The following is a 14133-nucleotide window of genomic DNA, read 5'->3' as shown; positions in this document are numbered from 1 at the left end:
GTGACCCGATCTCGGCTCACTACAACCTCCACCTCCCGGGTTCAAGTGATTCTCCTGCCTCAGCTCCTGAGTAGCTGGGATTACAGGTGCACACAACCACACTGGGCTAATTTTTATATTTTTAGTAGAGAGGGGGTTTCACCATGTTGGCCAGATGGGTCTCTGCCTCAGCCTTCCAAAGTGCTGGGATTACAGGCATGAGCCACTATGCCTGGCCCCCAGACTTCACTGCTGCTCCGGTGGGCTGACCTGCTGGGTACCACAGGGAATGAGCTCGGCCTTTCTGGGCCAGAGGCTCCACTGCTGGGGACTCCCAAGAGGGTGGCCTCATTCAAAGTGACTTCGCGCAGCCTCCTCATCATCCACATCCACACAGCGTGGGGAAAGGCTGCCTCGGCCAGCCCGGGCCCCACCCACTAACCTGCTCACGCCATGAGCACTGGACATTCAGCACACAGAGCCCAACTCTGTCCCGGGAATGGCGAAGGGGTGACAACAGGTAGATGCGACCCCTTCCCTGGAAAAGCTCAGAATCTGTCACACTTGTGAGCAGAATTCGAATCTTAAAACTTCAGGGAACCACTGTCACCTATTCTGACCCCCTCTTTCCTGCTAAGAAGAGGTGACCGGCCCAAGGTCACACCACTCAGCTCAGTGACAGAGCGGAGCCACCTCACCCGGGGAAGCTAAGCGCTCTCCAGGTGACCTTCACCAGGTGGGTCCTGTGGCTCCCAGGGCTGTGCAGAGAGCCCTCGTCACAGCAGCGCTCATTTGAAGACGGTGCTCCAAGCTCCCGAGCCCTCTTCCTGCCTTCCGTCCAGGGCCCACAAGCAAGGCGGGGGGCCCGGCAGGGTCACTGGCAGCCACAGATAGTGTGGCAGGGGCTCTGGGCACAGACAGTGGAGAGGCCAGGGCTCCAGCTGCCACGTGGCAAGACCACTCCTTTTGGGGATAGAGGCAGGCGGGGGCAGAGGAGGAAAAGGACAAGAGGAGGCTCGAGGGCCTCCGAGACCAGTTGTAGAAAAAGAAGATGAGGGACTCCCAGCACTAGGTCCCAATGTGGGCCTGAGGCCACCAGCAGCCCGGCAGTGGCTGCCTCCCTGTGGCTGACCTCTAGCCATCAGCTTCCTCACACACACCCTTTCCAGGACATAGGGCTTCTTAGTGGGTCCAGAAAGGAGGACAGGATGGGCTCTGGGGGACAGCCCATCCCTGGTGGGGTCACAGGGCCAGGGGCGGGGGCCTGTGCTGATAAGAACATCATTTCCAGCATGGGCAAGCAGAAGCCTGTTCTCCTTGGTAGCCGGGCTCACCCCAGTCCCACCTTCCTGCTCGTGGGCCCGAGTGGTAGTGGTCTCTCCCTTGTTCCTTTCAGACGAGCATTTCGTGGTAGCCCTGTATGACTACGCTGCCATGAATGACCGGGACCTGCAGATGCTGAAGGGGGAGAAGCTACAAGTCCTGAAGGGGTGAGGTTCCAGGACGCCATCCCCTGTCCCTGCAGGACCCCCCCGACACACACACATCTCTCCCTTCTCCGCCCACCACATCCTCCATGGCTGACCCCGGAAGTCTTCTCCATTGCTCCGCCCCCAGCCCTGGACCCTTTTGTCTTCCTCTCCAGAGTCTTTCTGGTGAAGTGGTTTCCATTCACAACCTCCTGCTCATCCTTCAAAGCCCACTTCCATGCCACCACCTCCATGCAGCCCTTCTGACTCCTTTGAGCATGCGGACCTTGTCCTTTATGCAGGCTGGTCTGGCTGTTCCGTGACAGCCTTGCATTTAAGTCAGTTGTGTCCATATTTGTCTCCTTCTCAAGACGGGAGCCCACATGGATTACACACACCAGTCCCACTTTAGCTCATTTCCCGTGTCCTTCTCAGAAACTCCTTCTAGGTCAGCTCTCTCTCAGCGGCCAGGCTTGTCCTGTGGAGCACTGAGGGTCTGATTTGGTTCTTGAAGTTCTGCAATGGCCTTGAACCAAGCTCACAAAAGTCCTGACTACTGATCCTATACAGGCCACCCAACCGTGTTTTTCTAAAGCTTGTCCCCAGTCACTCACCAAGCTCTGAACACGTCCCATTCATCAAGAGGAAGGCTGTTGGCTGGAGCCCTGTGCCCCGTTGGGCTGGTCAGGCTGTGTAGATTAGCTCTTCCCCCTAGAACTTGCCCAGATAGCCACCGTACCACTGAGCAGTGGACACAAGTCCCTTCCTGCCTGCCGTGCTGTCTACCTCTGTGGATTCTCTGCCCTCCAGGGAGAGATGGCCTTGAGGAGGCCTGGGAGCTGCCCAGAGACGGGCCCACAGGGGCCATGATCACATCTCTGTTTCCCCTGTCCCGTTAGAACTGGAGACTGGTGGTTGGCCAAGTCGCTCGTCACAGGAAGAGAAGGCTACGTGCCCAGCAACTTTGTGGCCCGAGTGGAGAGCCTGGAAGTGGAAAGGTAGGTGGGCATGGGAACCCCCTTGAGCCAAGGTGCAGTCACTGTTTCTGCTCCCTGGGCTGCTAGGCAGGGCAGGGCCAAAATGGGACTGACCAGGGAGCCTGCAGGCACCGGCAAAGAGGGGACAGGAAATGAGCTCTGCTGGGAAAGGTCTCTCTGCCGGCTCCAGACACATTCAGACTGCTGTGTGACACTGAGCAAGCCACTCTTCCCAGCTAAACAAAAGCATTCCTTCTCCTGGCTTCCCTGGATGGAACCGTCCCCAGTGTCTGATGGCCTCGAAGGCTAATGGGGAGGCACCATGACCAGCAAGGACTCCCCTATAGCCTCCATAGGCAGGACTCAGAGCTCAACCCTCGGGGACTCCTAGGAGGGTGGCCTTGTTCAGAACTGACTAACATGAAAGCAAGATCCCAACCTTCTAATCCCCCAGCGCCCTCATCCCCCATGTCCCCATGGCACTGGGAACATCGGTCTCGGCCAGCCAGAGCCCCCACGAATCTGCTCACAGGGACTCGCTCTACCGGAGGACTGAGGCCCAGCAATGAGTCTTCTGTGGGCCCTGCGTCTTTCCCCGGAACAGTGTGGGGAACCGTGGGGCTCTCCGCACACAGCAACCACATACTGAAGGGAGCATCCTGGGGTCCCTGCTCAGAGAGTCTTAGCAGTTTGCCTAATTCAGATCTCAGACCACAAGGAGGCAGGCGCGTGCCTGAGATACGCAGCTGTGCTTTGGGGACAGTGATCAGGTGCATTTTTCCAAAGCAAAATTAACAAAGGTCACCCAACTAGTGTTCTTGTTTCATTCTAGGAAAACAGTGAGTTCAGGGCTGACAGGAAGCGGGACGGAAAGGGCAGGGGGTCAGAGGGCGCTGACTCCATCATGGTGTGAGGAGCAGAGCTCTGGGCCGACTGGGAGCAGAAATGCTAGATTTTATTTCTTGGGGACAGGCAGCGCAGGAGGGAGGCTCAGTGGGGATACTCCGAGGAGCAGGGTCGCTCTGAGGTTCACCTATTCCTGCCGTTTTCCAGGTGGTTCTTTAGATCACTGAGCCGGAAGGAGGCCGAGAGGCAGCTTCTGGCTCCAATCAACAAGACCGGCTCCTTTCTTATCAGAGAGAGTGAAACCAACAAAGGTAGGCGTGGTGGCCTTGCCTGCCTTCCCTGCCCAGTGCGTCCTGGGAAGCCCCCTCCAGAGGCCTGGCCCTGGAGTGAGAGGGGAAGGGGTGACTTCCGGGAGAACCAGCAGCTTCTGGACCTGTGTCCCTCCCAATCCAGGCCCTGCCCAGGAGTTGACGTGGAGGCTGTCCACACAAACAGTCCTCCCTGTCTAGACTGGAAACCACCTGGGCACAGGAAGCTGGGTGGACAGGGTGGTCCCACATCAGACTGGCCCTGCTACCCAGTCAGCAGTAACACCGAGGCCAGTGGGGGCCAGGGAAGGGGGAACCCTGAGCCCTCAACCACCAACCTCTTTGGAATCAAGGATTGCGGGGGAGCTCAAAGAATCCTTCAAGATCATCTCAGCCAGAGGCTGCAGGTAGCACACGCGAGGAAGTGGCCTGTGCCCTGATGTAAAGGAAGGGGGTGTGATTGTGGGGAGCCCATGCTAGTCTAGACACTCATGAGATCAAATCCACTGACTGAGCAAAACATCGCTGCCATCACCCTCAGGGGTCTTCTCTCTTTCTCTGTCATTTGGCTTTCTTTCCTTCTTAATTTTTTTTTTTTTTTGGTGTAAAATATAAAACACATATAAAGCTTGCATGAAGTATGAGTGTGTAATTCTAAATTATATAGGGTAATCATAAACAAATCCCTGTGTAATCACAGCCCAGAGATAGAGCATCCCAGACCACCAGGAACCTCCTCACCCCCCTACTTGGGCTCCTTCCTGAGTCAACCCCCACCCCCAAGAGCTACCTGCTGTCCTGACTTGGGTCAAAATCCTTCCTTGCTTTTTCTCTATGGTTTTGCCACCATGTCTTGTCTGTTTTTCAGCTTTATGCAGATAGAATCACTGTTTTTGTTTCTGTGTGTCTTGCTCCTGTCACTCAGCAGTGTTTGTGAGATTCTGTGTTAGTTTCCTGGGCTGCCTTAACAAAGTGGCACAGACTGGGTTGCTCCAGCACAGAAGTTTATTATCTCACAGCTCTGGAGGCTGGAAGTCCAAGACCAAGGTGTCAGCAGCACTGGCTCCTCCCAAGAGCTCTCTCCTTGGCTTGCTAACGGCAGTCTTCTCCGTGTCCTCATGTGGCCATCCCTCCACGCATGTCTGTGTCCTAATCTCTTCCTATTAGGACACCTGTCATATTGGATCAGGGCCCACCCATATGACTTCATTTTAACTTAATCACCCCTTTAAAGGCTCTGTCTCCACATAAGGTCACTTTCTCAGCACTGAGGGTTAGGACTGTAACATAGGAATTGGGAGTGCACGCGATTTAGCCCGTAACAGATTCATTCATGTGATTGAGGATGGTAAGACTGTTCATGTTGATTGCTATACAGAATCCTGGGTGTGACCGTTCCAGAGTCAAGCGAGCCATTCGTATGCTGTGGGCATTGGGTTGTTTCCAGTTTGGGGCTGTTAATGCATGTGCTGCACCGAACCCTATTATGGTCCCTGGTGCTCACTGGCCACTAGCTTTTCATCTGTAAGATACTAATCCATTTGACAGATGAGGAAAGGGAGCCCCTAGAACAGGAAGTGACTTGCTGGAGGCTAACAGTAAGCATCAGAGCCCAAAGCACCAGTGACCACGTCATCTAAGAGGGGCTGAGAGGATTCCCAAGCTCTACAATGTGGCAAGCTAGGGTGACCCAGGGACTTCCCACACAGTATGAAGAATGCTTTGCTTATCAGGAAGCTGTCCACAGGGACCGGCTACAGCCTTGTGGCCAATTTTAACTGGAGAGGAGATAGTGACAGTGACATCAGAGGAGGAAAGGGAGAGAGAGTGGCTGGAATATGAGTCTGGTTCCCTGTGGTTGGGACGATGAGGATGGACAGAGGTGTCACCTGGTGGGAGCACCCTTGGGCCGTCCATTGGTTCCATCTGTGGCTCAAGAACAGCAGCCAGAGAGTGGAAACCCAGAGTATGAAAAGCTGTCATAGCACCCTGTGACTCTCTGGGGACATCATGAGGCCTTGTTGCCCTACAGAAGGGCAGGACCAGGTTGGGGAACAGGAGGGGTGCATGGGAAAGCTGGGGTGCTCTGTGCAGGATTTCTTGGAATGTGCCAATGAATGCATATATATACATATACATACACATAGATATATCCATTTTATATTTATATGCATATTGGCTATTGTCACATTTCCATTTTTGTGGCAGAGCACCTCTGTACAAGAAACAATTTGGGAATCACTGGAGATGACATAAATGTTTTATTGTTGTTCCAGGACATTTCAAACATATACAGAAGTAGAGAAAATAGTTAGGTGGAACCCCTGGTACCCAACAGCCAGCTTTAACAATTATCAACCGAGCCAGTCTTGTTTCTTCTGTATCCCCCACTCCGCCCCTACTCTTTCAAAGCAAATCCCAAACATCATGTCATGTCACCCTGGAAATGCTATTTCAACCATTGCCTATTGCTAAGGTGAAAGCCCGCCCGCCCCCCACCCAATCTGCTATAGAGGAAGAAGGGGTTCTCTGTGAGTCTGGCATCTTTTCCTGTCCATGTCCACCCCAGGAAGCCAGTCCAAACTGGGAAGTGGCCAGAGGGGACCAGGGCTGCAGGACTGTTCAACCATCCTCACCCCAGCACACGTACATACACATGCACTCATTCACACACATGCACATACGCATAAATGCACACATATACACACGTGCATGCACAGGCAAGTGTGCACACATATACACATGCACACACGTGCACATATGCACACATGCACCCACATACACACGTCCACACCTGCACATATGCACACACACATGCACACATACACGCACACATGAGACATGCACGCATGTATACATGTGCACATATGCACAGATGTAATGCACACGTGTGCAACACATGTACACACCTTACACATATGTATGCACACACACACAACTCCAAAGCAGGACCCCTCTGCTTCTGGGAGCCACAGCAGTGAATGCAAGACAGGGATGGAAGCAGGGGAGTGAGTTCTACCCCTTGTGGCCTCCGGGGTGTCCCTGAGCCTCTCAAGCCTCAGTTTATTGGTGTTTGTGTGAGGATGGACTAGTTTCACAGCTCAAAGGCAGGCAGTCCTTCAGTGCTGAGAAATCTTAACCTCAGAACCAGGCCCTGCCTGCCCAGGGCAGTCCAGACATACCACAGAGGCAGGGGATCCAAGTTTTGTGAAACTGAAGCTGATGGGATCTGAGGTCCTCTTTACGAAGGATACCAAATTGTCAGAAGCCATCAGGGACCGGGTCTTAGAGCAGCCCAGGCAAGTGAGGGGCCCTAAGGCACCAGCTTGGGCAGCGTCACTGCGTGGAGAGCGGGCTCCTGGTCTCATCGCCCGAGGCACCTGACACAAGGGCAGCCTACAAAATGGAGAGAAAAGCCCTTGATGAATGAACTCCCTAAGGCCAGGCTCGGGTTCCTTAGAGACTGGGGGCACAGCTGCACCCCGGCAGGGTCGAGGAGACGGTTTGCAAGGTCTGGGCTTAGGCTGGGGTGGGCATGTAGCAGGGCTGCTGTAACAGCAAGGCGCGCTGGCGTACGCCTCTGGGCGTCCTTTTGCGAGTAGGTGATGAGAGACGCACATTGGCTGAGGGAAACTGGAGGGTAGAAGGGGGTTGAGGCGGGGGAATGGACAGGAGAGGAAAGAGCCTTAAGTCAAACACGCGGAAAACCAAGCGTGCACACCGAGCTCGAGGGGGTCCGTGCCTGACCCCTGGCGGGGAGTCGTGGTACTGCTCGTGGTAGGCGCCCACTCGGGGAACCGGGAGCCCCCCAGCCTGCCGCGAACTCTCTGGGCCCCAGCGTCCCCATCTCCCAAATAATGGGTAGGGGGCGGGGTGAGGTCGTGGTACCCAGGTAGCTGGACAGATGCATTTTATAAAAAACATCAAGTTCATGGAAAAACGTTTCCTACCTGGAAACTCTTACCTCCTAAATTGTCCTTAACCCTTGACATCTGCTACCACTTGCCTGCAGGAAAACATTAACCTAGAAGATAAAATAACAGGTGTATGTAACACGCAGCAAATGAATTTGAACAGAGCCCCTGGGAATAGCTTATTACACTCTCCGCCATGGACATGGGTACTTGCAGCTGTGATTGGCTATCTGCTTGTAGGAGTAAGGATACCCTCTTTAGCCAGAAAATATAAGCGCCTAGTCCCTCCAATGAGCCTAGATTTTTCAATAGTCCATGACAAAGGGTCCCCGAGTGACCAGGTGTCCAAGTGGGGACCCACATGATTGCTGAGAAACTGTCCTACCTGCCGCAGGGCTCTGTGATTACTACCCAGCTGAGTTTTGGGGGACAGTGAGGGGATGTCAAGGTCAGAGTCAGATGGAACTTACAGAGGAGGCTTCCAAAAGGGTGGAGGTGGAGATGCAGGGAAAGGGAACTTGTGGAGGGAGTGGTGACAATGAAGAACAGAATTGGGGAACTTTTTCAAAGCTTAAAAATGAGGCCCAAATCCCAGTCCCGTTTTTTTTTTTTTTTTTTTGTCTTTGTGCCTTACTTCTCTTGTGTGTGTCTCCATGAACCCTCCAGGTGCCTTCTCCCTGTCTGTGAAGGACGTCACCACCCAGGGGGAGCTGATCAAGCACTATAAGATCCGCTCCCTGGACGAAGGGGGTTACTACATCTCCCCCCGGATCACCTTCCCCTCGCTCCAGGCCCTGGTGCAGCACTATTCTAGTAAGAGGGGGGCGTGCAATGGGGGCAGGGACTTGTACCAAGAGCTCCTGTATCTCTTGCTAAGATTTCCAATTGCGTGAGTCATTGGTGCCACCTTGGGGGATGGAAAGATTGTCCCAAAGTTAGACCTAAGGAGGTAGCAACTCTGAGCACCGTGAACTGGTGGCCGTAATTCCCTCTCCTGGCTCAGCAGGGAATCCCTTAGAGAGTAGCAAGCATGTTCAGTCTGAGAGTGAGCAGGTGGATTTTAGAGGTAGCATGCCCTGCTTTATGCAGACAGAGAGAAAGAATTGAGTGTGTGTGCATGTGCAGGCGTGTGCACACACCCATGGCTGGGGAGGGAGGGGCCCAGCTAGGAATGATACAGCTCCCAAGGCAGAGCCCGGGTGCTCTGGTAACCCCCAGCCCTGTCTTTTCTTCCCTAATGCAGAGAAGGGGGATGGTCTATGCCAGAGGCTGACCCTGCCCTGTGTGAGCCTGGCCCCACAGAACCCCTGGGCCCAGGATGAATGGGAAATCCCCCGGCAGTCTCTCAGGCTGGTCAGGAAACTCGGGTCTGGACAATTTGGCGAAGTCTGGATGGGTGAGTGTGCTCTCCCCCCGTTCCACCCACGCCGCATCCTGAGTCCAGGTGCAGTATTTTCATAGCGTGTCATCCCTCCTCCGGAAGTCTTGAGAGGGAGCGAGGACAGAGGCGAGGACGCCCGTTTTACAGAGGAGGCAGTGGAGGTACAGAGCCGCGTTGTAACAGCTGGGGTGGCTTATCGCGGTAGTAGAGCAGGAACATAATTCAGCTCACCAAGCCCCCAAGTCGCTCCCTCCTTCGTTCTCTCCCTGAAGCTGGCTTTGCCATTGAGCTGCAGTGGCGCACTGACTCCCCTTAGCCTTCCATCACCCAGATGGAAACAGGAGGTTAAATGTGATGAGCCATGACATTCCAGAGCCTGAGTGCACACCGAAGGCAGCCGTGGGGCTTTGGCCGGGTCACTGACGCTCCAGGCCCGGTGTCCTCACATTTCCATCGCTGCTGACACCTGTCCCCCACCCTGACCACCAGGATATAAAACTCGTGTTCCATTTTATCCCTGGACTGCTCCATGAGTCCTCCCTTACCTGGGGCTGATGCCTTGTGCCTTTGGCAGGAGCTGCACCCAGGTCCCTGCCAAGGCCCAGGTCCTCTAGAAACACGAGTAGAGTTGTCTTTCGCCCTTCAGGGGACTTCATGGGGTGCAGGGAGAGTGTGGAAATACAGGTAGTTTAAGGAGTGGGACAGGACCACCATGGGGCTCCAGAAGGAGGGAAGGAGGCCCCCACACCTTGTCCTCCTGCCCTATGTACCCCAGTGGCGTGCTTATTTCCACCAAGGAGCCATTGTGTGATAGAAGAGATTCATTATGTAGGGGAGGGGTGGGGGAAGGAGGCAGGTTCCATGCAGGAAGGGACACAGGCCCTGGGTGTGGTGCAAATAGGTGAAATGCCCCCAAGACAGGGTACATTCCTCCACTGCCTGAGGCCCCGTATAGAAGGGGCCTGGGACACAAGGTAAACCCCACACAACCATGGCCTCCAGAGCTGCACGTTCCAGCTCTGGCACCTGGAATAGCATGGCACCTGGGCACTTACCCTGATTTTGGTTAAAGGATCACCTCCGAGCGAGCTCTCTGCCTTCTGAGTGGCTTCTTCACTCCCCTGGGCTCAGGTTACTACAAAAACAACATGAAGGTGGCCATTAAGACGCTGAAGGAGGGAACCATGTCTCCAGAAGCCTTTCTGGGCGAGGCCAACGTGATGAAGGCCCTGCAGCATGAGCGGCTGGTCCGACTCTACGCCGTGGTCACCAAGGAGCCCATCTACATTGTCACCGAGTACATGGCCAGAGGTGGTGTCCCCCGCAGAGCTGCATCCTCAGAGTGAGGCGGGAGGGATGGACTTAGCAGGAGGAGGAGGGTCCGCTGTGGTGGGCTCATCAGGCCAGGGGGTCCTGCAGATCTAGGGTATGGCACAGTGTGGGGGCAGGGAGGGACAGAGGAGAGGGAGGGAGGGGCAGGCACGGAGGGAGGGTGAAGTGGTTCTGACAGAGCCATGTTCTCAGCCCAGGAGCAGTTCAGACAGCATTTCTGGAGTGGTCCTTCTGTGCCTAGCACTTTTTGATGCCTGCTGGGAGGGGCCGAGCATTGCAAAGTCAAACGAGCACCCGGCCAGACGTACAGGGATGGTACTAGATCCAGGTCTCCTGCTTCCTGGTCATGCAACCATTTACAACTGTGTGAATATTTTACAAGGATGGCCAGAGAGGTTGGGCTTGATGGCCTCCAAGGTCCATGGCATGGCCAAGTTCTTATGGGGCAGTAGGTCTGGAATCGGGCCTCAGCCTTTGACCTTCTCACCCCTCCTATGACCCTGACGGCACACTGCTCCTGTAGGATCCTAACATGCCCATGTTGATACAGCTCCCTAACAACCGTCACCAAGGGGGCCCTGGTCGGAGGCTGTGCTGGGGGCGCCTCTAGCCTGCCCCTAGGTCAAGCATCCATCCCTCTCAGCTTTCCGATTCCAGGGGGAGCTGCATTTGTCCCCTGCACCAAACCTGGGGGACAGTTCTCTCCATTCTGGTGCTTTCTTGCTGATGCCTGGTCCTCAGAGGCACAGGGTGTCTGCCAACGGGGATCAAGGGAGCGAGGCTGACATGGGGGAAAAGACAAGGGGCATGAACCTTCGAGTCAGAACTGGGATTCCATTCCCAGCTTCCAGCTGGGTGACTTCAGACAGGTCCCTGCACCTGGCTGAAACCTAACTTCTGGGCAACTGCTGGCATATTGGCTGCTCCCGGGGTGCTGAGGCAGCATTTTGTAAAGTGGAAGGCACTCGGCAGCAGTAGGTAGATCCTTCCTGATGCACCGAGAGATCTGAGGGCACAAACTCCCACTTCCCACCCCCAGTGGGGAGCCGCTCACACCAGGGAGAGTTGGAGAGTGACCCAGCACCACCAGGGCTGGGCCACTTTGCAGAAGGGCACTTGCAACTTCTCTTTTCTTAGGATGCCTGCTGGATTTCCTGAAGACGGATGAAGGCAGCAGATTGTCACTCCCAAGGCTGATTGACATGTCGGCCCAGGTTGGTGAAGTACCAGGTGCAGAAGAGGGGTGGCATGTGTCACCTGCTGCCCACAATGGCCGCTCGTGCCTTACCACCCCAACCGCTCTTCAGCCAGCAGAAGTCAGGGGGCACGGAAGGCCAATTTCCTCTAGGCAGACATCCCCAAGGTCACCCACTGCACTTGGATTTGCAAACCCTGGCCACTGGGCCTCCTGCCTCACGCAGCTGTGAGGGAGCCCAGGGAACGGAGCCTTAGACCCAGGCAGCTGTGTTGGAACCAAGCTGTTCTGTTCCAAAGGAAGAGAGGGTGAATGGATGTCATGGGAAACACAGAGTGAGCGAGAGTTTCCTTGAACCCAGCAGGCAAGTGTGTTCTGTTGTGACCTCGTCTCTTCCTTAGATGGTGCCCACAGACATCTCCTGTAGGACATCCCATACCAGGGCCCCTCAGCCTTTGCACAGCCCTGGCATTGAGCCCAGGCTGATGGGCAGGCCTGAGCTACACACAGGTGCCAGGGACATGACTTCTCTGAGCCCTGGAGAACAGCCCCGCTTTCTGCCACCAGGGAATTGAGAGTGCTGGACCTCCTTGGCTACCCTGGACTGGTCCTCAGTGTCCCTCACATTCACATGCAGAAGCTTCCAGACTCCGTGAGGTGAAGAGCAGAGTGGAGACGAGGGTTTTAGCCAAGAGCTCTAGCTGGCAGGAAGCACATCTGGTGGCCCAGTTAAAACTGGAACTCTCAGCAGAAAAGTTTCGGTCTGTGGTCAGCCTGTGAGGCACACACGTGTGTGCACACATACACACGCCACCGAGAGGAAACCCTCCCACACACCGCCCACATCAGCCCTCCCCCCTCGCCCAGCCTTACCCAGTAGCACCGCTGCAGGAACTGATGCTGCAACACCTTTTTCCGCTGAGGTGGGCAGACAGCCATGTGGGCAGGCTGGTTTTGGAAAATGGGTGCTGGTAACCGGCTTCAAACCCCAGGGCAGGGATAAGCCCTGCCTACTGCTGCTTCTTGCTTTCCCCTTCCGTCTCTCACCCTCCGCTGTCTGTTATTCAATCCTCACTACACCCCCTTGGAAAATCTTGTGTGACACAGGGGCAAAGGATGTGTAAAGCCATCTTGGTTTAATACCTGGATGTAGCCACAGAGCTGGGGGTGAGGAGCCAGAAAATTGGAACCTCCCAGAAGGGCAACCTCTAACCACACGCTGACCATGCCAACAGCTCTGCAAGCACACACACAACTCACACACAAACACACGTGTGTGAGTACACAACGTGTACACAAACACACGCTCACACACACACACACACACAAACACACGCTCACACACACTCACACACAAACACACGCTCACACACACTCACACACAAACACACGCTCACACACACTCACACACACGCTCACACACACACACACACGCTCACACACACACTCACACGCTCACACACACGCTCACACACACACGCTCACACACAAACACACGCTCACACACACACTCACACACAAACACACGCACACACACTCTCACACACAAACACACGCTCAACACACTCTCACACACAAACACACGCTCACACACACACACAAACACACGCTCACACACTCACACACAAACACACGCTCACACACTCACACACACACACAGACACACACACACAAACACACGCTCACACACACACGCTCACACACAAACACACACTCACACACACAAACACACGCTCACACACACTCACACAAACACACGCTCACACACACACGCACTCACACACACACTCACACACAAACACACGCTCACACACACACACACACAGACTCACACACACACACAAACACACGCTCACACACACACACACGCTCAAACACACACACGCTCACACACAGAGACACACACACACACAGACACACACACACACAGACTCACACACACAGACACACACACTCACACACAAACACACGCTCACACACACACGCTCACACACAGACTCACACACACACACAAACAGACTCACACACACTCACACACACGCTCACACACACGCTCACAAACACAGACACACACACTCACACACAAACACACGCACACACACACACACGCTCACACACACAGACTCACACACACAGACGCACACACACATGCTCACACACACGCTCACACACACAAACACATGCTCACACACACACACACAAACACACGCTCACACACACACACGCTCACACACAGACACACACACACACGCTCACACACACACTCACACACAAACACACGCTCACACACACACAAACACACTCACACACACACTCACACACAAACACACGCTCATACACACACGCTCACACACAAACACAGACTCACACACACACACACACAAACACGCTCACACACACACGCACACACACACAAACACAGACACACAAACACACGCTCACACACAAACACACTCACACACTCACACACATACAGACACACACAAACACACAGACACACACACACACAAACACACGCTCACACACACACACACACGTTCACACACACACACTCACACACAAACACAGACTCACACACACACACGCTCACACACACTCACACACAAACACATGCTCACACACACACACAAACACACACACAGACTCACACACACACGCTCACACACACACGCTCACACACACACTCTCACACACACAGACTCACAGACACAGACACACAGACTCACAAACAC

General features: G+C 54.5%; 1 protein-coding gene and 1 long non-coding RNA gene across 3 annotated transcripts in view; one reads left to right on the top strand and one right to left on the bottom strand.

Moving 5' to 3' along the window:
- The window catches only part of BLK (BLK proto-oncogene, Src family tyrosine kinase), a 75500-nt gene that overhangs the window by 54774 nt on the left and 6593 nt on the right, over positions 1 to 14133 (top strand). For both annotated transcript variants that reach the window (XM_077942975.1, XM_077942974.1), the window contains exons 4-10: positions 1376 to 1469; positions 2348 to 2446; positions 3479 to 3582; positions 8160 to 8306; positions 8737 to 8889; positions 10006 to 10185; positions 11344 to 11420. In XM_077942975.1, the coding sequence (XP_077799101.1) occupies positions 1376 to 1469; positions 2348 to 2446; positions 3479 to 3582; positions 8160 to 8306; positions 8737 to 8889; positions 10006 to 10185; positions 11344 to 11420 (854 nt within the window). The remainder of the gene's footprint in view (positions 1 to 1375; positions 1470 to 2347; positions 2447 to 3478; positions 3583 to 8159; positions 8307 to 8736; positions 8890 to 10005; positions 10186 to 11343; positions 11421 to 14133) is intronic.
- Positions 5822 to 12116, bottom strand: LOC144330682 (uncharacterized). Its single transcript, XR_013397050.1, has 3 exons — positions 9930 to 12116; positions 7544 to 7603; positions 5822 to 6975 (listed from the first exon to the last, which is right to left on the bottom strand). It is a non-coding gene; the product is annotated as an uncharacterized LOC144330682 (long non-coding RNA).

The sequence above is a fragment of the Macaca mulatta genome, chromosome 8, assembly GCF_049350105.2.
Source record: "Macaca mulatta isolate MMU2019108-1 chromosome 8, T2T-MMU8v2.0, whole genome shotgun sequence".
NCBI classification, from domain to species: Eukaryota; Metazoa; Chordata; class Mammalia; order Primates; family Cercopithecidae; genus Macaca; species Macaca mulatta.
Note: the sequence above shows the minus strand (reverse complement) of the source record. Positions and strands in the feature narration are given on the sequence as shown.